This window comes from Capra hircus, chromosome 21, assembly GCF_001704415.2.
Source record: "Capra hircus breed San Clemente chromosome 21, ASM170441v1, whole genome shotgun sequence".
NCBI lineage: Eukaryota > Metazoa > Chordata > Mammalia > Artiodactyla > Bovidae > Capra > Capra hircus.
In genome coordinates, this window is record NC_030828.1 from 40,756,419 (window position 1) to 40,781,091 (window position 24,673).

General features: G+C 34.7%; 1 protein-coding gene across 1 annotated transcript in view; it reads left to right on the top strand.

Moving 5' to 3' along the window:
• Window positions 1–24,673, top strand: part of SCFD1 (sec1 family domain containing 1) — a 109,354-nt gene that overhangs the window by 41,102 nt on the left and 43,579 nt on the right. The window contains exons 11-15 of the mRNA XM_005695203.2: window positions 6,268–6,407; window positions 9,345–9,435; window positions 10,050–10,123; window positions 10,896–10,977; window positions 22,527–22,623. Coding sequence (XP_005695260.1) covers window positions 6,268–6,407; window positions 9,345–9,435; window positions 10,050–10,123; window positions 10,896–10,977; window positions 22,527–22,623 — 484 coding nt within the window. The remainder of the gene's footprint in view (window positions 1–6,267; window positions 6,408–9,344; window positions 9,436–10,049; window positions 10,124–10,895; window positions 10,978–22,526; window positions 22,624–24,673) is intronic.

The following is a 24,673-nucleotide window of genomic DNA, read 5'->3' on the forward strand; positions in this document are numbered from 1 at the left end:
AATCCATGTACATGGTATATTTCTCCATCTATTTGTGTCCTCTTTGATTTCTTTCACCAGTGTTTTATAGTTTTCTATATATAGGCCTTTTGTTTCTTTAGGTAGATATTCCTAAGTATTTTATTCTTTTTGTTGCAATGGTGAATGAAATTGTTTCCTTAATTTCTCTTTCTGTTTTCTCATTGTTAGTGTATAGGAATGCAAAGGATTTCTGTGTGTTGATTTTATATCCTGCAACTTTGCTATATTCATTGATTAGCTCTAGTAATTTTCTGATGGAGTCTTTAGGGTTTTCTATGTGGAGGATCATATCTGCAAACAGTGAGAGTTTTACTTCTCCTTTTCCAATCTGGATTCCTTTTATTTCTTTTTCTGCTCTAATTGCTGTGGCCAAAACTTCCAGAACTATGTTGAGTAGTAGTGGTGAGAGTGGGCACCCTTGTCTTGTTCCCGACTTTAGGGGAAATGCTTTCAATTGTTCACCATTGAGGATAATGTTTGCTGTGGGTTTGTCATATATAACTTTTATTATGTTGAGGTATGTTCCTTCTATTCCTGATTCCTGGAGGGTTTTTATCATAAATGGTTGTTGAATTTTGTCAAAGGCTTTCTCTGCATCTATTGAGATAATCATATGGTTTTTATCTTTCAGTTTGTTAATGTGATGTATTACGTTGATTGATTTGCAGATATTGAAGAATCTTTGCATTCCTGGGATAAAGCCCACTTGGTCATGATGTATGATCCTTTTAATATGTTGGTGGATTCTGATTGCTAGAATTTTGTTAAGGGTTTTTGCATCTGTGTTCATCAGTGATATTGGCCTGTAGTTATCTTTTTTTGTGGCATCTTTGTCTGGTTTTGGTATTAGGGTGATGGTGGCCTCATAGAATGAGTTTGGAAGTTTTCCTTCCTCTGCAATTTTCTGGAAGAGTTTGAGTAGGATAGTGTTAGCTCTTCTCTTAAACTTTTGGTAGAATTCATCTGTGAAGCCGTCTGGTCCTGAGCTTTTGTTTGCTGGAAGGTTTCTGATTACAGTTTTGATTTCTGTGCTTGTGATGGGTCTGTTAAGATTTTCTGTTTCTCCCTGGTTCAGTTTTGGAAAGTTGTACTTTTCTAAGAATTTGTCCATTTCTTTCCAAGTTGTCCATTTTATTGGCATATAGTTGCTAATAGTAGTCTCTTACGATCCTTTGTATTTCTGTGTTGTCTGTTGTGATCTCTCCATTTTCATTTCTAATTTTGTTGATTTGATTCTTCTCCCTTTTTTTCTTGATGAGTCTGGCTAATGGTTTGTCAATTTAATTTATCTTCTCAAAGAACCAGCTTTTGGCTTTGTTAATTTTTGCTATGGTCTCTTTTGTTTCTTTTACATTTATTTCTGCCCTAATTTTTAAGATTTCTTACCTTCTACTAACCCTGGAGTTGTTCGTTTCTTCCTTTTCAAGTTGCTTTAGGTATAGAGTTAAGTTATTTACTTGACTTTTTTCTTGTTTCTTGAGGTAAGCCTGTATTGCTATGAAGCTTCCCCTTAGTACTGCTTTTACAGTGTTGCATAGGTTTGGGGATGTTGTGTTTTCATTTTCATTCATTTCTATGCATGTTTTTACTTCTTTTTTGATTTCTTCTGTGATTTGTTCATTATTCAGCACCGTGTTGTCAGCCTCCATTTGGAATTTTTAATAGTTTTTCTTCTGTAATTGACATCTAATCTTACTGCATTGTGGTCAGAAAAGATGCTTGGAATGATTTCAATTATTTTGAATTTACCAAGGCTAGATTTATGGCCCAGGATGTGATCTATCCTGGAGAGGATTCCGTGTACACTTGAGAAAAAAGTGAAATTCATTGTTTTGGGGTGAAATGTCCTATAGATATCCATTAGGTCTAACTGGTCTATTGTATCATTTAAAGTTTGTGTTTCCTTGTTAATTTTCTGTTTAGTTGATCCATCCGTAGGTGTGAGTGGGGTATTAAAGTCTCCCACTATTATTGTGTTATTGTTAATTTCCCCTTTCATACTTGTTAGCATTTGTCTTGCATACTGTGGTGCTTCTATGTTGGTATTTATAATTGTTATATCTTCTTCTTGGATTGATCCTTTGATCATTATGTAGTGTCCTTCTTTGTCTCTTTTCACAGCCTTTATTTTAAAGTCTGTTTTATCTGATATGAGTGTTGCTATTCCTGCTTTCTTTTGGTCTCTATTTGCATGGAATATCTTTTTCCAGCCCTTCACTTTCAGTCTGTATGTGTCCCTTGTTTTGAGGTGGGTCTCTTGTAGACAACTTATATAGGGGTCTTGTTTTTGTATTCATTCAGCCAGTCATTGTCTTTTGGTTGGGGCATCCAACCCATTTACATTTAAGGTAATTATTGATAAGTATGATCCCGTTGCCATTTACTTTGTTGTTTTGGGTTCGAGTTTATACACCCTTTCTGTGTTTCCTGTCTAGAGAAGATCCTTTCGCATTTGTTAGAGAGCTGGTTTGGTGGTGCTGAATTCTCTCAGCTTTTGCTTGTCTGTAAGGCTTTTGATTTCTCCTTCATATTTGAATGAGATCCTTGCTGGGTACAGTAATCTGGGCTGTAGCTTTTTTTCTTTCATCACTTTAAGTATGTCCTGCCATTCCCTTCTGGCCTGAAGAGTTTCTGTGGAAAGATCAGCTGTTATCCTTATGGGAATCCCCTTGTATGTTATTTGTTGATTTTCCCTTGCTGCTTTTAATATTTGTTCTTTGTGTTTGATCTTTGCTAATTTAATTAATATGTGTCTTGAGGTGTTTTGCCTTGGGTTTATCCTGTTTGGGACTCTCTGGGTTTCTTGGACTTGGGTGACGATTTCCTTCCCCATTATAGGGAAGTTTTCAACTATTACCTCCTCAAGTATTTTCCCATGGTCTTTTTGTCTTCTTCTTCTGGGACTCCTATGATTCGAATGTTGGGGTGTTTAACATTGTCCCAGAGGTCTCTGAGGTTGTCCTCATTTCTTTCCATTCTTTTTCTTTTTTCCTTTCTGCTTCATTTATTTCCACCCTTCTATCTTATACCTCACTTATTGTGTCTTTTGCCTCCATTATTCTACTGTTGGTTCCCTCCAGAGTGTTTTTGATCTCATTTATTACATTATTCATTATATATTGACTCTTTTTTATTTTTCCTAGGTCCCTGTTAAACCTTTCTTGCATCTTCTGAATCCTTGTCTCCAGGCTATTTATCTGTAACTCCATTTTGTTTTCAAGATTTTGGATCATTTTCACTATCATTATTCGGAATTCTTTATCAGGTAGATTCCCTGTCTCCTCTTTTGTTTGGTTTGGTGGGAATTTATCCTGTTCCTTTACCTGCTAAGTATTTCTCTGTCTTTTCACCTTGTTTAGATTGCTGTGTTTGGGGTGGCCTTTCTGTGTTGTGGCAGTTTGTGGTTCCTCTTTATTGTGGAGGTTCCTTGCTGTGGGTGGAGTTGGATGGGTGGCTTGTCAAGGTTTCCTGGTTAGGGAAGCTTGTGTCAGTGTTCGGGTGGGTGGAGCTGGATTTCTTCTCTCTGGAGAGCAATGAAGTGTCCAGTAGTGAGTTTTGAGATCTCTGTGGGTTTGGTGTGACTTTGGGCAGCCTGTATATTGAAGTTCAGGGCTATGTTCCTGTGTTGTTGGAGAATTTGTGTGGTGTGTCTTGCTCTGGAACTTGTTCGCCCTTGGGTCGTGCTTGATTTCAGTGTAGGTATGGAGGCTTTTGATGAGCTCCTATTGATTAATGTTCCCTGGAGTCAGGAGTTCTCTGGTGTTCACAGGTTTTGGACTTAAGCCTCCTGCCTCTGGTTTTCAGTCTTATTCTTACAGTAGCCTTAAGACTTCTCCATCTCCTTTCAAAGACAATAGGCTGCCTTTCTGGGTGCCTGATGTCCTCTGCCAGCATTCAGAAGTTGTTTCGTGGAATTTGCTCAGCGTTCAAATGTTCTTTCCATGAATTTGTCAGGGAGAAAGTGGTCTCCCCGTCCTATTCCTCCACCATCTTAGGACAGCCCCCTCCCCACTCATTTTCTTAAGCTTCATGCCATTTCTGCGTTTGCTTGATTGTATCTTTGTGGGGTAAAATTTGACTTTATTTCTCTTTTCTCCAGTATGTCCTATAAACTGATAGATCTAGACACTTAATTCCTCGCCAAAATAAAAGTTCCTTTTACTTTGCATGGCTTTTCTTCTCATGTGGAAATAATTCTCAGCTTTTCATAAATAGGTGTTACATATATTACCCAAATGTAATTTTTTAATATTGGTTCTGTCTATTTCTCTTGGACTGCTTTAGCTTGTGAAAGAAAAAGAAGACCACTGAATGCTTATCTGTGTTTTTAGCACTTCCCAGTAGAATTTCTTTCTTTGCTTTTTTTTTCTTCCCCCAATGAGATTTATTTCTGTCCACTGATTTGGCATACCATTGTCCAGTCTTCTAAGTCAGGAAAATATGAATATCAGTAGAAATAGATTAGACTCTGCCATGTTAAAACTAATTCTGTTGTCTTTTATTTGTGTATAAATGTTCAGTTTCTTTAACATGATTGAGTACAGCACAGAATATTCTGATTTCCCAATTTTCAAGGCTAAAATTACTTTTCCTTATTTGCCTGGCTATTATTGCAAACAGTGGGAATGTTCTGCCACTGTTATTTCTCAAAACTCTTAACTTCTTTTATTCTTTTAGCATTTTGTGTTTTAAGTATTCCATCAATACTTTGGTATAATAATATGCTCTCCTATTTTTAGAGCACTAATTTTGCTAACAGATTACTTTGATTTTGAATGCACTGTGTCATCCCCATGGAAATAGTACTTCACTAGAAATTCTAGTTCGTAAAGCTTAGCACTTCAGAAATGTTTCTCTTCTTCATTATCTTTGTTTTGTTACATAACTTTTAAAAACAAAGGATCTTCTCAGATGTAGCTGTTAACATCTATTTATTGTGCTGCTTCCTATATGGATGATTTGTTGTGCAAAAGTGAGGTTAATATATGGATTGAGAAAAGGAATTAAATAGGGTTATGTTTATCCTATGATAATTTAAAGAGTCTATAGGAAAGGCATAATACTAACAATATAGTATACTCTTCTTTGTCAGTAGACTTATTACTTACTCTACCAGCAGTTAGACATCTACATATTTCACACTCTGGTGTTTTGTGTAAAGGGGAAAATGCTAGGAAGTAAGCTACTATAAAAAATTTATTCATGAAAGTTATAAGGTATGGTCTAAGGATATAAACACAGTATTAATGACCTTTTTCTATCAATAGGAAATTAAATTGTATTGACTACAGTCAATTTGCTAAGACCTAAAAGCTTAATCATTAAGCACATATCTTAGAATTAAGATGATTTTATCACAGTCATGGTAGATAATTTCTCCATATGAATTCTTTTGCTTATCATTCATTTACTCACTTATTGATGTCCATGTTTTCCCTAGTTCACTATTCCTCAGAATAGAGTTGAACCATAAAACATTGCTGTTACATGAAGGAACTAAAAAGATAACTTCATTAATTTTGTATGTTTGTTTTTTGAGAAGAGGGGAAGGGAATCGAACCTCAAGTAAGTAAAATTATGTGTACACAGGAAAGCTTAGCAACCACTAGTCTGACTGGCTCTTAGCATTTATGTGAAAGGGAATGCTATTATTATTGGAACTTCTGTTATAATTTTTTTTTAATGCAGTTCATCAAGTAACAGATCAGGCTATTAATATCCTGTAAGAGCTTAAAAATTATATTTAAGATTATGTTTGTTGTTGGAAACAATTCAGCGTAAGAGACCGGATCAAATAAATAGAGTCAAATATTCAACTACTATGTAGACATGATAAAAATAAGATAGATGTATATATTCAGAGAAGAGCTCTAAATACATTATTAATTGAGAAAAGTGAAATACTAAGTATATAAATATAATCTCATTCTTTACAACTTAAGGGATGTTTGTTTACTGACATATGCAGAAATATTTTGCTAGTAGGATACACAAGAACCTTAACATGGTTTTATGTATTTTTTGAATTGTAATGATATGCATCTACTGCTTAATTAAAATACGTGAACAATTAAAAGTACCTTTTTGTAGTAAAACATTGGAAGAAGGTCTTTTAAATTTCAGAATCTGTATTTTGACCTTGGAAATAGTAGATAAGGCAGCAATAATCTGTGTTATTTTTATTGTTGTAGGAAATGTTCTTAAACTTAGAAAACTGTTACTTAAAACAGGATTACTCTTTCCTAGGATTTCCACTTGAACAGAGTTAACTTGGAAGAGTCTTCAGGAATGGAGAATTCTCCAGCTGGTGCTAGACCAAAGAGAAAAAACAAGAAGTCTTATGACTTAACTCCAGTTGATAAATTTTGGCAGAAACATAAAGGAAGGTAAATAAGAAAAACATTAATAAGTAAAAGATTCAACCCCTAAAAAAATGCAAAAATGTCACCTGACTTAATTAATTTGATTAAAAAAAAATCAAAACCGGTCATAATGGTTTATCTATGCAGTGAATAAGAACTGTAAATTAAATAGTCTAAGGAGCTATGTCTTTATTGCTTACTTTCCTAGTTCTTATGTTGTTTTTGTTGTTTTTTGGGGATCACTTCCCTTTAAAATATCCATTCCATATGATTTTATAGATTTTATACGTAGTCTTTAAATTTCATTTCTGTTCCAATTGACCCTCTGTAGCACTATTTCTGCCTTTTATTAAGATTGGTTTTGGTGATCGGGAAACATCAAGGTGTGATTTACCCTTTTTGTTCCTTCGGACAAACCCAATTTTAGCTATCTGTGAAGAAAATACTTAAGCCTGAAAACCAGTTTTATTCAAAGTACATTAGGAATAATAGGTGAAAAAATTGTAGCAATTTGCCATTTGATTTATTATAGATCCCATGTGTTGCTATGATCCCTTAATTGAGGGTATTTCATGAGCTCAGTAACTGCTGTGTAAGTTATCTAGTGGTATTATGGCTAGAGGAATCTTTCTAAAGAAACAGAAAAATCATTCCTCTGAGAGAAAAAGAATGTTGCTCATCAACAATTATGGAAATACAATGTTATTTATTATAATTTGGACTGTTTGAACTGCTACAGTATATATAGTAGCATCTGTCTATCCATCTCTATATATCTGTGTCCTTGAGTCTGCTTTCTTTTTGGTCTTATTTTTAAAGAGAAGTAGGGTGTAGACTTGGTTCGACATGATGGGGCTTTTTTGTGTGTTTTATTTCTTTTTATTTACACCTTTCTCTTTTTTTTAAATTTATTAACACTGGAGATCATATTGCTATAACAAATAGTTTTAGTGTATCTGCAGTGAAAAGTCACTGTCTTTCCCTCTCTCTGACTAATGCAGTTTTGGGTACTGTCGTAATTTTCCTTATTTTAGATGGTTTTCTTCTCTTTGAAATCCCATTGTCTACATTTCCTTTTAGAATAGTAAAGTATAAGAATTTACATTATTTATCAAGGATGCAAGATATTTTAAAGTTAACTTTAAAGATCACATTCCCTAATAGACAAAAACTTAAATGAAAACAGTTTTATTCACATATGGAAATTTTGAATATTTTCCTTAGACCATATGTTTAGGAACAATCTAAGAGCATGAACTTTGTATAGTATGAACTTTAATTTTTTGTTCGGTAGAAATAGCCCCTACTTTGAATATCATGCAATGATAGTAATACGGGCACAGACACTGGGAGACACCACAGAGTTAAAACAAGTGACCTAAATCTCTCTAGGCTTCATTTTCCTCATCTGTAAGATGTGGGATGGTAATTCTATCTATTGTCCTATTTCAGAAGGTTGTTGTGAAGATTGACATAGTATAAAGAAGTAACTTACCCCAAATGATCCAGCTTTCATTGGTAAAAGCAGAATGAAAACCAGTTCTGGCAGATTCCAAAGTCCCTGGTCTTAACTGTCAATACTATGTAGTTACCTTACAAAACTGTGGTCAGAATTAAATGAGACAATAGAGACGGATTCTTAGCATAGTATTGGCATATAGCAGTAGTAGTAGTAGTGGTATTAGTCACTCAGTGCTGTCTGATTGTGACCCCTCAGACTGTAGCCCGCCAGGTTCCTCTGTCCATGGGATTCTCCAGGCAAGAAGACTGGAGTGGGTAGCCATTCCCTTCTCCAGAGGATCTTCCCCACCCATGGGGTCTAACCCAGGTCTCCTGCATTGCAGGCAGATTCTTTACTATCTGAGCTACAGGGAACCTTTGCATACAGTAATCTCTCAGTAAATGCAGGCAGTGATCATTGTCTGTCAGCCCTGAGACCTAAAGGTACTAGAAATTTTAAGGATGAGCCAGAACATTTTACCTGCTCGCTGCTATCTTTTGCCAACAGACTCCTCTGGATCTCAGTTAGGGCCTGCATTTGTCATGTAAAACTGGACTGTGTTCCTCACAATCATTTCAGATTTTGTCATTTCTTTGCTCATCATTAATGAAGTATTATCAAGTATCAGAGTGGAGGAATGGGGAAAAGTTTTTGTTTTATTGCTTGATGAGAAGTGACCATTTCTTCCTTAAAAGAGAGAAAGCTTCTGGCCTCCCCTAAGGCTGTAGATGAAAAATACTTATGTTAGGAAGGAACTATTTCATGGTCAACACATACTCATCTAGATAACATTCAGGATTAACACTGCATGACCGTTTCTACCTGAATTGCTCAATGATTGCAGATGAGTTGTATTTGAAGTCTATGGAAATTGCTACTAAACTGAGGAGTTTAGCAGCTGTACATACTGAGAAGATATCAGGGACTGAACCAACAAAACTGGCCTACATTCTGTTTTTACCAGTGGTGTTCTACATACCAAATTTACAGATTTGAAAGTTTTTTTTCACAGTTACTTATATGTAATATTTTTTGATACATGTTTGTAGTTACATGGACCCTTTGGCACTATGGGTCGTAATACTTACTTGGTCTTTGATGTACCATGGCTTCTCTTCCTTTGTTTTTCAGTCACTTCAATATCTTTTTATTTTTTCTAATAGCTAAAGGTGAAGAAAAATCGATACAGTTAGTGAAAAGAATAGAAATAAAATTTAAATTTGTTTATATATATAAGTATTATGATATACATTTTAAAGTAGTATTTAGAATGTAAATAGATATCACAAGAAAATGTAGTTTGATTTATCCTAATGTTTTCTGCCTATGTTGTATATAAAATATATGCAAATATAAATAAGTATATTTAAAATAATCCTCATTGTATATGTTTCAAAATTCACACAAAAGTCAATCTTTAATTTTACACTCATAATTCCTCTTCTGCAAAACTGTTTTAGTCCATTCCCAGAAGTTGCAGAATCAGTTCAGCAAGAACTAGAGTCTTACAGAGCACAGGAAGATGAGGTTAAACGACTTAAAAGCATTATGGTAAGATTCTGTTTGCTTTCTTGGTAATATAAGGGAAGCAGGAGGACATCTGGAAGGAGAAAGAGGTTAACTTTTTTCCGTTATAAAAATTCAAGACCTTCCATTGCTTTAATAACAAAAAAAAAAATTGTTCTCTTAAAAGATTGTTACATAAAAGATTTTTTTAAAAAAGAAATCTTAAGTTCTGAGGAGTAGAGGGAGCATTAAAAAAACTAATACAAATTTATGATTTGAAAAAATATATGTGAGTTTATTTTAGACATGTGTGTTCCAGTGCTGCTCATTTTACTATACTTTGATCTCACTTCAAACTCCATCTCTATTTATTACTATATGTAGTGACCTGTGGCAAGTCTCTGGACCTATTTCTTTATCTGAAAATGCCAGATGCTTCCTTTTTAGTCATCCAACCATTTGTTAGATTGGTGATGACTAGAATTTTTCTATAACTATCAAAAATGCAGATGCTTGCTCCTTAAGAGGGGAAGATTTATTATTCTGGGTGACCTAAATCTTACTGCTGTTTATCAGTGATCCTAGGAATATATTGATGAAAATCAGTGCTTTGGCTTGGGATTTCTGAGTAGTTACTGGGACCTCTTTTTCCTTCCCAGGGACTAGAAGGTGAAGATGAAGGAGCCATAAGTATGCTTTCTGACAATACTGCTAAGCTAACATCAGCTGTTAGGTAAGTAAGCAGTATATCCTCTTTGAAGTCTTTCTGTAGATATGATTTATATTGGAAGTTAAAAAATCGATAAATATTTTTCATGATTGGGAATAGTAATAGCATATACCTCTAAGTCCGAAGAGCTAATTGTATTTTTACTGCAGTCAAGCTGACTTGGGTTCCCTCCTTTATTCTTTTAATTTTTTTTATTGAAGGATCACTGCTTTACAGAATTTTCTTGTTTTCTGCCAGTTACCAACATAAATCCTTTATATAGCAGATCATTTGTTTCTTTTACTAGTTAGAATTGTGTAATGGGAGTAATTTTGTCATTGAGATAGTATTGATGATAAGGTAAGGTGAGTTATTGTTAATTTTATCATTGCTGCTGTTACTGTGTCAGATAAAGTTTAAGCAGTATCTTTTGGATACTTTAAATACCATCAAGGAGAGAAAGTTCCATGTTTTAGAAATACAGGTAAAATTTTCGCATTAATCTGATTTTATTCTAAACCTCCACGTTTTGGAATTAGAAAGTGAAATGATAGAATGATTATATTTGGGAGGCAGATTATTTTAAAATAAGCATTTCAACTGTATTAAAGTGGTAAATACTGTATATGTTCAAGCCTAGAGATTAAGTTCAGTTGATAGTTTAACATGTAATTTTGGCCCTGTTTTACTATTCCAAGTTTCCTCAGAGGAAACACCCAGGTTTGAGTTTGATTAAAATTTATGTCATTTCGTTAGAAATTTTAACAGTTAATTTTCAATTTTTTGATACTTATAGCTCTTTGCCAGAACTCCTTGAAAAAAAAAGACTTATTGATCTCCATACAAATGTTGCCACTGCTGTTTTAGAACATATAAAGGTAAATTTAACTTCTCCCTCCTTACAATATAACTACTAATTTTGTAGGTTTTAGGCTTTTTAGATTCTTATTCAGTATCTCATTGAGCCCTAACTGTAAGGCTGAGTTATAATTATTGAAGGCAGCATTATTACCTTCATTTTTGTACATGAAGAAACCAACCCAGGAAGGTTAGTGATTTGCCCAAGGTCACACATTCAGTAAGGAGAACTTAGCACCTGTGATATTTTTATTGTTTCACTGCCTTAGTAATGCCTCTACATGTCCTGCTTTGTTAATAATAGATTTGTATCTGAACATCAGTAATTCAGGTTTAGACACCCCTTTACTATAGTACTATCTGAAATATGTTGATAACATCACATAATGAAATGCAACTTGGTTCTGAACATTTTAGTTTAAGATTAGTCTGTTAGCCTTATAGCTTCTTACTATCTCCTACTATACTGTGATTTTGAAACACATGTATTGGATAATCCTGTATGTTGTCTGTCATAATTATTTTTTCTCATTACTTTATTCATAACTCCATATCAGTTTGATTTAATCCATTCATCAGTATTCTATTGTCATTTATTCTCTGGACATGGAACTGAATTCCAGTGACAGATTGGTGATATACCAAAATGTAGTTACTACTGACCCCTGCTTTCCATTTGAGATGATACATTTGAAAAAGCAATAAAAACTAAATATACTTTCTGTCTGTCAAACGTGTTGATAACAACTTGTATTTATGGAAAAGGGGATTAAACATTTTCTAATGATTTTAAAAGTCTTAGAGCACTAGAAAGGAGCTAATATAGATAGATTTGATCATTGTAGATTATAGAATTTAAACCTGCATAATTTCTATTAAGCTGACACCTGGTTTTTTTCTTTGTTCCACTTCTTGATTTTGATCTTGCTATTTTCATATACCTATAGGAATAGAAATATAATTGTGCCGTCTGTAGATGATATCTGATGATAACTTCCATATGTTGTAGCTCTGTAAAGTGGAAAAAGGCTGCTCATTTTTTTTACCTGAGGTCATTGTCTCCAGTGAAGATAATATATATAACTGGTGGAATGTAACAGAGAGCTATATTCAGTTATTTCCTTCACTCAGAAAAGACAGACTTTGCTTACAAAGCTAATATAAAAAGTTAAATAAAACTGTTGTATTAAAACAAAATATAAGTTCTAATTTACATCGGCTAAACTATAGTTTTGTAATCAAGATCTTCTGATCTATTAAACCAATGCTCTTTGAGTACATGCTGTGTGTTTATGACAGTTGTTAACAGTCTGTGTGTTACGTTGAGATTTAAACAGTTTTGTGGACTGTTTTTGACTTTAGTTTTTTCCAGGGTTTTGGTTTTTCTTTGGAGGGGGCAGTTCTCACAGCTGTAAAATCAGGAAGGTGCTAAACTCAGCTCCTACTTCCAAACCGAATTGTGTAACCCAAAGTGTTTAAAAACATATTATCATACCAATGGAAAGTGCACATTTTCATCTTTTTCATAAAACTTTACAAACACTATCCTGCCACAAATTTATATGAATATACTCTAGATCAAAGACTATGGTTTATGGTGTGAGGAAATTCTGGATAAAGTAATTTACTCAATTGTGTTTATTAAATGGCTCTGTGGGTATTGTGCGTGGCCCTAGAGATACCATGGTAAACAAGATGGACAAGTTCTTTCTTCTCTTGGAGCTAATCTTACATTGACAAAAAGCAAAGTAAGCAATTAGAAAGCATGGCATTTAGGTGGTATGAAAACAGCAAAATAGGGTGATAAGAGGTAATAGACAGTGGCCCAGAGGGCTGTTCTAGAGGAAGTGAAATTGCCTTTGATGATATGATGATTGAGTTGAGACCTGAATCACCCAAAGGAGCCAGTTAGTGAAAATCTCAGGGCCACCCATTTCAGGCAGAGGGAATAAGTGCTGCAAAGGCGCTAAGGCAAGAAGAAATTTACTATTTTAGAGGACCTAGAAGATGACTAATGTACTCATAGTGAGGAGGGAAAGAGTTGATAACACTATTGGATCAAGAGAAATAGGGATTTAAGTATGATGGAAGTCAGTGGAGGTTAATGCCACGATTTGATTTATGTTTCAGCTAGAGAATGGTCTGAGGAGAGTTGAGGAATGGATGAGTTCTGGAAGACGGCTATTATACTTGTCTAAGTAGAGAATGGTGTTTTTTAAGGAAAAATTTACTTATAAAATTCTTTATGATGCTTATTTACAACTTTACATGAGCTATGAATCAATTTGTCCTAATGGATGCCATCTGTCTGATAAATTTTATTATGTCACCATGCCTGACCCAAAATTTCCTCTTTCAGATCTGGTTGCTTGGCTCTCTATAAAAGAACTTGTTTCTTCCTGGATTGCTAATAAGCAGAGCATCTTATACTAAGAAACTAATTTGTCATTCAGGGTGTGAAGTATTTTTATATAAAATAAATGTAAAATATGTATATAAAATAATTTTATATGAAATAATTTTTATGCTATAACTCAAGGAAGACACCATTTTCCTAATAGGATCTGATATAAAGGACATTATATAAGGTCATTTACTTGCAGAGGGAAAATTTCTTGTATAAGACACCATGTTCCTTGTTGGATCATTCTAGGAATCCTGATTAATAGCAGAAGTTTTTTTGTTTTTTAAATCTTAGATACAGGAGCATATTTATTTTAAATATTTGCATATAAATTATAATTGTATTTATTAAGCCACATACTCTGAGTTATCCTGATATTAGAAATTCTGTTAGTATAGAAAAATTGCAGTGTTTTTTGAGAAGAGTCCTGTCTTAATTAAAACATCTCTTTATTCTCCTGTGTCAAAGCTAGCATGTAAATTGTGTTGCTTCCAATTTTTCTCATTACTTGTAGTTATAAAATTTTTCTTATAGTTTTTATAATTATTAAATTTCCAACTTCAAAATATTTACTTCAAAATGATACATTTATTTGTGCCATTTTTATGTTATACCATCTGCCTCTGGCTATATAATGTTCAACAATAATTTTAAAAATATTTTTCTCCAATATCTCTTACTCTTTACTAGAATTTGTTGACCATCTGGGCTTCACTTCTTTGTAAACATTCATTCACTTAAGCAGTAAATATTTATTTATTATTGTTATTAGCAAGAACATTATGACTCTTTATGCAGAGATCTCAGAACACATCTCTTGGTATTTGTCTTTATTGCAGTTTTGCATATTTCTTATTTTGGGATGTTTCGTTTGTACCTGCTGCTTATATTTCTTTAGATCATTTTCTAAAGCAGAATACTAGAAGAAATTAATCTCTTTAGAAGTCCTGGTAGTTATCCAGCAGTTGATGTTTGGCAGCACAGCAGTGTGTGACAACTTTGATAAATATTATCATGTAAATTTATTGATACTCTAAAGATTTTAGTGGCTTGAGTAGTCAACTTTGGTTTAATAGGTTAAGAGTAAATTGTGAGTTGTGAAGGAACTTTCCCTGCAGCAGACAGATTCTCTAGTTGTGTCACGGGAGCCTAGTTGCTCCAAGGCGTGTGGGGTCTTAGTTCCCCACCAGAGATCTAATGTTTACCCCCACTTGTTGGTTATTAGGGAATGGATTCTGAGATTACTTAAATTTGTAGACAGATTTCAGTATACTTTAATGATTACTGTCTCAGCTGCATAGCCACCTGGAATTAATTATTCTCTAGCATCAGAAACCTAAGAAAAGGAAAAGTCACCTACATGTAAGTCAGAGTAGAAGAAAGAGAGAAATGGCATACATGCTCTTTCCTTAGTACTCCCACCTGAGAGGAAGAGCTCTCACATCTGAGTGCTCCTTACCGAGGTAGCTGGCCAAGAATAAGTGGTTACTAAGCTCTTGGGAATTATTGGTGCTGGATCTTCGTTTCTTTCTTGCTGCTTCCTGTGGAAAGTTAAGTACTGAGTTAGGTCTAAAGACATCCTCTGATCAAGCAAACATGTACCGACTTAGCTCTGTATACACTGAGCAAGACTTAGCTCTTGCTAGCAATGCTAATTTTCAACTAGAGCGCCTCCTTCAGGGGACTTATTCTTCTTTGGTCCAACTTCTTTATCTTTCTTAGGGAAAAATAAGCTTTCAAAATAAAGTAGAAACTGAACTGATCAGCACATCAAATTAACCAATGCCCTTTATTCCCTCGGAAACAGTGGTTGCTGACCACATTATTGCCATGCTAACATGAAGCATCTTGTGTGTTTGCAAATTGAATTTTTTGTTTGTATTTGATTCCAGTCTATTTATGTCAATGGTATGAGTAGGAAAAGAGGTTTGTTTCTCTAAAACTAAGTTACCTGCCTTAGACTCAGTAAAGGTGGTGATTTAATTATTACTTAATTTAGTAGCAGTGGCAGGGGGCAGACAACAACTGTAAAACATTGAAAAATCTTGAAAGTACTAGAATTGCTTTATGTTGTAATTGTAAACATTTATAAAGTTTTGTATCTCGCTTCAAAGAAACTTGAAGTTATAGCTGATCACTTCAGTTCAGTTCAGTTGCTCAGTCGTGTCCGACTCTTTGCGACCCCATGAATTGTAGCACGCCAGGCCTCCCTGTCCATCACCAACTCCCGGAGTTCACTCAGACTCGAGTCCATCGAGTCAGTGATGCCATCCAGCCATCTCATCCTCTGTCGTCCCCTTCTCCTCCTGCCCTCAATCCCTCCCAGCATCAGAGTCTTTTCCAATGAGTCAACTCTTCACATGAGGTGGCCAGAGTACTGGATCACTTAACATGTGCATTATGCAGGAAAGAAAAATTTCAGTCCATGAACCTCATTGCTCAGCCATCTTAGGTCTACCTCAAAATTGACAGACAATTATATGTTTTAGATCTTAAGTTAAATTGTAGTTTTTAAACATGGATATACAGCCAGGTCCTTTTTTATTTTTTCTTTTGGCTGAGCTGGGTCTTCATTGATGCTTGCAGACTTTATCTAGTTGCAGTATGTGGGGGGACCACTTTCTAGTGGAGGTATATGGGTTTCTCATTGCAGTGGATTCCTTTGTTGCAGAGCACGGGCTCTAGGGCGTACAGCTTTGTAATTGTGGCACAAGAGCTCAGTCATTGCGGCTCACAGATTGACCCATGGGATGTGGAATATTCCCAGATCAGGGATCAGACCCATGTCCCCTGGATTGGCAGGCAGATTCTTAAGCACTGGACCAGCAGGGAAATCCCCCCTTTTTTTTCTTTGCATTAACTGACTTTGATTAACTGATCACTGCTCTCCTGATCACTATAGGGAAGAAACTGTACTGTCCTATAAATCAGAACATTTCTCTGTCTGGATTTTGACTAATCTGTTTTAAATGATCTTTTATCCAGTACACTACTGAGTGAATGTTCATATGACCTTGCTGTCTTTTCTTCAAGGCAGGAGAAAATATATCCTATAGCAGGAAGTCCCCAATGGACAGACTGTATCTTCTACCTCCTTTCATCCCAAATAAGATTAGTCATTATCAGAACTTAAAGAAGTTTGCTTTACTCCAAGTATGACCAAAGACAGCTCTTCAGTATGTAAAATGTCTTTTAGTTTCTCACACTAAGTTTCTGGAGACTTCTTCCACATCTTCAAAAAACAAAGTGTGGAATTACCTTTCTCTTTCACTTTTCCACCATCAGGTTTCATGAAGATAAAGCTTTGTCATTAGCAAGACTCAATAGATTCATAAAGGTTACATTCAAAGAATTAAAGACTTCTCGCAACTCAATAGAGAAAATGCACAACCCAATTTTTAAAAGGGCAAAAAGTTTGAACAGAGATTTGACTGAAAAAGATATCCGAGTGATGAATAAGTTCAACATCAACAATAATTAGAAAAATAACAAACTAAAACCATAGTGAGATACCTCTGCATATCTATCAGAATGTCTAAACTTTAAAATATTGATCACGTCAGCCTTTGGCAAGGATGCAGAACTAGAACTCTCATATTTTGCTGGTAGCAGTGTAAAATGGTGCACCCACTTTGGAAAACAGTATCTCTGTTTCTTAAAATGTTAAACACAAATCCATCATGTGCTCCAGCCATTCTACTCCTAAGTTTACTCAAGATAAATGAAAGCAAATGTGTTCATTATACATGAATATTCATAGCAGCTCTTTGTCATAGCCCCAAACTGGAAATCAGTCAGATGTCTATCAACAGGCTAATTAAGTAAACAAAGTCCAGTATATCTATACAGTGGATAGTATTCAGCGATTAAAAAGGTGCTACTGTTAATACATACAACAGTGTGTACTCGATGAATCTCAGAGTAATTACACTGAGTGAAAGAAGCTACATACAGAAAAAAGAGCACATAATCTATAGTTGCGTTTATAGAAAATTCAGAAAAAGGCAGGCTAATCTATAGTCACAGAAAGTAGGACATGAAGAATGGTGTTGGAGAGTAAAAGAAGGATATTTACAATGAGAGAATTTCCTTAACTGATGTGAATGATATGTTCACTATCTGGATTGTGTATATGGTTTCATGGGTATATACTTATATTAAAACTTAACCAAATTCTGTGTTTTATATGTTATTTTACTTTGATAAAAGTGAAAGACATAATGCTTAGTGTTCACCTACTTCAGATCGTCTATAAGTAAGAAAACAGATTTTTATTAAGTCATTGAGAAAACCAAAGACTAATTTTGGTAATGTGAGTTTTTGGCTTTACAGCTGAAATGACATAGAATAGCAAGAAACAGAGGATATGCTACATAGTTTGTGAGTGGGTAAACCTGGGAGGTTTTTTTTCCATTCTTTTCACTTATAAGAATATGCTGTAAGTTAAACACAGAGAGTAGAAGCAGACTCGTGATGAACAGTCTCAGATGTTTAAAATGAAAGGAGAGGACAGATGCATTCCTTAACTTTTTAAATAGATATCTCACATTTTATTTATTTATACCTTGACTTGTTCTACAGAATTTAAGGTCACTTACAATGTCAGCACGTAAATAACAGAATAGAGAATAATTCATAAGCACCAGGGGTATACAAATCAGACTAGAAAGTAGAAAATCAAACATTGCCCTTATAATTCCTCAGTCCAGTGGCCCCCATTTTCCAGAGTCCTTCACAAACCTACTGGGGAACTTAGGACTAGAAGGAACCTTGGGACAGAGTTCTTAGCAGATTCCACGAGATAGTGAGGTTTCTTCTTTTTTGGTCAAATAAAGTTAGAAGTAAAATGTGCTATATCTTCCTCTTGGAGATTCATAATGCAACCTTATATATGCATTTTAAAACATTTTTAAAAAACTTAAACCCTGTTGACTTTGGAACACTTCTAGGGATTATTTCTTAACCAACTGTAAGAACTAGCACCCTGCAGAACGTATTTTGTGAAATATTCTTCATTTAATCATTGAAGGAAATAAGATATACCTCTTACCTCCAAAAAAGGTAAAATATTCCCTAGTTAATGGCAGAGTTGGAACTCATACCTAAAACTCTTTGTATTTTGTATTTTGACTTGTAATTTTTTTTGCTATGCTATTTATCATTGTTATTCTGTTTCAGTCCAGCTCAGTTTATCAAGTAAAGTCAAGAATACCTCATTTAAAGAAGAATTTTGCATTCTTTTACTCAACTCCTTCTGATAGTGCCATTTTGGCTTTCTTTCCTCTGTACTTATTGATCACCTATAATGTACAGTTCTATAGATGGTCCTTATTTTAATCCAGTAAAAACATTCACATCTTGATTGTTATGTGAATTCACCACAAATTCACCACATATATATAAATTATGTGTATTACCAAAAAAATAAATATATACTAATTGACAAGTATACTTCATTGTATACAAAAGAAGCAATAAATTTTTCTTGAGGAGAATGTAATTTTCCCTCCTGTTTATCTGTGGTGTATATGGAATCTGACCTGGATTTGAATCTCAACTCTCTGCTTCTACTCTGGTAACCTTGAATAAATTTATGTTTCTTTGTGTCTGTTTCTTCATCTTTAAAATGGGACTAACAATTCCTAGTTTATAGTGTTGTCTGGAGAATTAAATGAGATAATCTGATTTTGTAGCTTTTAAACACTATTCTCTGATACCCTAGACTCAATAGAGACATTTAATTGGTCACTTGTATCTATTTTATGTTTAGGGTTCTGCAGAAGATTTGGTTTGAGAAAGAGGGTCCTGAGGTTCTCTGTTTAGAAACATTTGAAAGCCATAGCTGTAAGTAAAGTGCCTTGCACATACTAGATACTGAACAGATACTAGTTCTCTTACGCAGGTTAGATCTTTACTTCATTCCTTTCCCTCCCCTATGAGGCTCCTTCCCAGTCAGTATATTGAAATGCTACATGATTTTTATTTAACTCCTTTATGGAAATATAGTTCACATACCATACAATTCACCTTTTTAAAGCATACAATTTAGTGGTTTTTACTATTTTCAGAGAGTTACACAACCATAATCACAAAGCAATTTTAGAACATTATCACCTTCAAAAGAATGTCTACCCATTAGCCATCAGATTAACTTGTTTTTTAATTCTGCTTCCATTGTTCATTAGAAGTTTAAATGGGGATAAGTTAATACGTCAAGACGAGCAAAACGAGTCTGAGTGGCCATGTTTCTTCATTTATGCGGGTACACACGCTAGAGTCCATTATGGCATTTAACATGCTTGATTTTATCTATTGAATCACGAATGCTTGATTCTCTGCATTTTTCACTTCTGGAAGTTCATTTATCTACTTTCATAACTTTTAAAGATGATTACTTGATCTGTATATGTCTTGCTCTGAGCTTAGAAATTTGACATATATTTTGCTACAAGACAGGTGCTTTGTTAGACTCCTAGGGTTAAACAATTAGAAACATTCTAGGAAGTTTATAGTTCTAGAAAGGTATGTAAACCAAAGAGAGTAAAGTGGTGTAATCATTGCTGTTACAGAGAAGTGTGTGAAGTGCTGTCAGTACACACTTAAGGGCTTAATTAATTCTCCCAGTGAAGAAGGAGATTGGGAAGGAGCAGGAAAGGGAAGAAACAGAGGTTGAATAGTTCTAGAGAAGCTGCAAAGATGCAGGACCTTGAAAAATTAGTAGAATTCACTGGGCAGGTGATGGAGGAGAAATGCATTCTAAAAAAGCTAAGAGAATAATTCAAGCCCAAGCTTGAGGATTAAAAGCATTCACTACTTTTAATGAAAAGTCAATGAGTTAATTGATATGACAAGAGGGAACTGAACCTGGTGAATAGTGGTAAAACAGGAAAGTTGGCTGGAGCAGATTGTGAGACCCTGAAAGTCAGCCTAACACCTTATTTTATCTCCTTCCCCCTTCCATTCTTGGCTTTATTCTACAGATAATTAGCCTTTCCCAGTCTAATATTTATGTTAACATAGGGCTTCCCTGGTGGCCTCAGTTGGTAGATAATCCGCCTGCATTGCAGGAGACCTGGGTTCGATCCCTGGCTTGGGAAAATCCCCTGGAGGAGGGCATGGCAACTCACACCAGTATTTTTGCCTGGAGAACCCTCATGGACAGAGGAGCCTGGCGGACTGCAGTCCATGGGGTCACAAAGAGTCGGACGCAACTGAGTGACTAAGCACACACAGTTCCTACTACCATCATTTCATTTCCCAGGAATTATCTTTGGATTTTTTCACTATTTTCCTTCCTACGTACATTCTCATGTTAATTATTAAGTATACGTCTCTGTTTCCATTCCCACAGTCACCACCGTGGTCACTTTCCTAGGATCTCCTTCCTGTTTCTTTTGTTCATTTTTGATGCTGCATTTTTCCATTCCTAGTACTTTAGCGTGTATCTATTTTGTTTATTCAAAGTAGCTTTATACAGTAATTAAAATAGTTCCTATATCAGGGAATCTTAAAAACAAAATGTGGAGAGCCATTTGTCAAAAACAAAAACTCTATTACAAAGTTTATTAACTCTTATCTCAACTTCACTCAAGGAAATTCCCCGTGTACTGGTGTAGAATATATTGCTGAGTGAAAACAAGGGACAGCAGAGTATAGTATATTGCCTTTTGTGTCAGAAAGCAGAGGGATATTAGGATATAGATACTATTTGCTTGTATTTGCATAGAGAAGCTGAAAAACTATAGGAGAAATAAATAGCCAAAGAAGCAGGTGGAAATGGGGTAGAAAAGGACAGGAGTGAGGACAGGTCTCAGTATATTTACCTTTTCATGTTTTGATTTTCACGCTGAGTATTTCATCTGTTTAAAGCTCTGGCCTTGTATGCCACAGTGGCGGAGTGGGATTGAGGGGTTGATCACCTGTTGCCTCATGTACACTGCTGAATCTGCCATTCAGACCTATCCACTCTGATCATGCCTTGATATCCCTTTAACCAGGGCTCTGCTGGTGGCTCAGACAGTAAAGAATCCACCTGTAGTCGAGAGACCTGGTTTCGATCCCCAGAGAAGGGGATGGCTACCCACTCCAGTATTCGTGCCTGCAGAATCCTGTGGACAGAGGAGCCTGGAGAGCTATAGTCCATGGGGTCACAAAGAGTTGGACATGACTGAGCAACTAACACACAAACACACACACACACACAACACACACACACACAACACACACACACACACGGACAGAGGAGCCTGGTCAGACACAACTGAGTGACTAACATGCACACACAGGCATACTCACACACACATACACACGATCGCTTTAAGTGAAATGAATTCTGTCTATCCGTGTCCCCAAATCACTTTCAGAACAACTCAGAATTCATCACTTCCTTCTGTATAATTGGTTAATATTTATTTCATTCTATCGTCTTAATTTAATGTTTATTTATATTCTGTATTTATATTTTGATTCTTTATTGATATCTCTGTGTTCTCATTTATTTCATGAATGATTTCTACTTAGATTGGTAACATCTTCAGTAGTAAAGCATGTTCTTGTCTCGCATCTTATCTGAAGCATAGTCTAATAGATGCTTCATGATTTTTATTTACCTTGGATTATCCTAACATGTTAATTTCATTTGGATAATTTTAATCAACAGATTTTAAATTAGAAAAGCTGCAGTACAGAAAAGCAAAGTTTGACTACTTTTGCTTTAAACTTCAAAGTATTTAGTGGGAAAATTAATGAACAGTTTAAGCCATTGAAAATAGTTAGGATAACTTTCTGTCTAGTTATAAAATTATGTGGATTTACTCACTAAAGAGTAAACATAACTTGACCACTTGACATTAATTTGCATGAAATAGTGTTATTTGTATGGTAGTTACTTATTAACACAATAATTGAGATTTGTGTGAGTTTTGTCTTTGTTACCATACGACATGCAGAGTTACTATAAATTTATAAGTCAAATATAAATGAAATAGTCAGTCTCATTTTTTACACTAAGTGTATGGTTAAAAGTAAAACAAAGTAAAAGTAAATTCTACTAGGAAATTAACATTTGTTTCTAAAATTGATCATAGAAAATAGGCACTAGTAAGCAGAGAGGTTTTTAGTATGTTTTTATTAATGTTCTCTAATCTGATACTTATTTTGAAACAGGCAAGAAAACTGGATGTGTATTTTGAATATGAAGAAAAAATAATGAGCAAAACTACTCTGGATAAATCTCTTCTAGATATAATATCAGACCCTGATGGTATGTATCATAAATTTGAGGTTAGTATGTTTTTCATCTGATGAACCAATATTTCAATTTGAGTAAAATTTGAATAGAATTATTGTTTTTCTCACAATCTTTGCTATTAATGAGCTAATTGAGCTATTTCCTGTTGAAAAGTTTGTAGCATAGCAGTTCCTAAATTAGAAAAATTATTTGCATTTTATTTTATTGAACTCTCCTTTGAAGGTATGCTTTATTAATATAATAGTATATAAGCACTTTTTATATTCATTTGTTTAAAGTGATATATTTGAAGCTCCGTTTCTGCTGGCTCCAGCAAGATCTGAAGGTAAAACATTCAAACCAAGCATGACACACATTCTAATTTGGTTTAACCCTATAGAGCTTCCTAAAAAGATGTTTCAGTATCTAAAACTGAATTCTGTTTTAAATACTTTGGCAGTTCACTTTTAAACTCTGTTGACAATCCCTTTATATTTATCTAAATATATGTTCGTTAGATTTTCTTTAAACAAGATATAACTATTTGTACTTATAATATATAATCTAATTACTGTGTTCAATTACAATGATCATAAAGTCTGTGTACAGTTTTAGCCTCTAAACTTTAGAGATTTGATAATTTCAGAAGAGTTTTCAATTCAGATCTCAGCTCTTTTCAAAAATGAATAAAAATAATATAAGCTATTAAGCTTCTATTTTACATACAAGTTCTTCAGCTGATAATGGTTTTTGAGTTACTATTTTGGTTATGACTTTTAGATTTTATATCAAATTGAAAGATAAACAATTTTTTGAAATGTTTGTAATTAAAAGGTTCTATTCATAAAAATTTCTGAGAATCTCTAGTATTGCTCACACTTATAAAAAGCTAGATTTGTGGGGAGAACATAATATTTTGAAGGTATGTGTACTTTACAGTGAAAAAATATGTAACATATACCTAAGTCCATCACTTCAGAACTATTTCCTGTTATTTACAATCAGTTTTGAGTAAAGTTTAAGCAAAAAATATGCTGATTAAAAAAACAATCAGAACCTTTTTCATTTCCCTTACTTTCTCAAACCAATTCATTTTTAAAGACATTAAGTAGAGCAGAGCAAGGTAGACATTCATACACAGTGGCAGTCTCTATCACCTTTGTTCTTTTAGTCACTAAGTCATGTTCAAGTCTTGTGACACCATGGACTGTAGCCCTCCGGGTTCCTCTGTCCTTAGGATTTCCTAGGCAAGAATATTAGAGTGGGTTGTTCTTTCCTTCTCCAAGTACTGCTTTAGTCCAGAACAAGATGTCAGAACCCAAGCAGAATGAGAAGGCATCCACAAATCAGGTAGAGGGATGGTTGGTAATCTAACTTGAGGTATTAGAGTCCCAAGTGAGGTGAGCATGATGTCCATATGTGGGAGCAGTTTAGTCCTGGAGTCTGAGGGTCCTATCAGATTAAGGAGGGTGACCCTGCATAAGACAAACCAGGCATTGGCTCAGATGGGGTAAGAAATATAGCCAGGCATATGTGTGTGTCCATTGTAGGGAATCAGAACCAGATTGGAGTGAGATGACATCTATGCAGGCAAGCAGACAGTAGCAGAGTTAGGATATTTGTTACATACAGGGTACTGGTTAAATAAGTAAATATATCAGATAATATAATGGGAGTGAGGTTTCCCATTGTCAGAGATGAAAGTTACAAATATTAAAAGGAAGAAAACTAGAATGAAACCTGTAATATTGGAATTGGAGGTGCCGATGTGGACTTGGTATTTTCACTAAATACTTGTCAAATAGGAAGTAACTATAGATTTTCTGTGTGTGTGTACTCAAATACATGCATTCCCTAGTTCTGCCACTTGAGCAGAATGAGGAGCAACAATTCTCCAGTAGTAAAACTTTTAGCTTCTCTATTCCACTTTCCACTAGGACTCATTGGCGAAATAAATGGTTGATTCTAGGAAGAGGAAGTACAAAATAAGCCTGAAACATTGTGTTGTATCAGAAAGCAAGGAAAGTACTCAAAACATGATGGAATGTATCAAAAAGAACCCAAAAGTCAGCTTGAAGAGGCC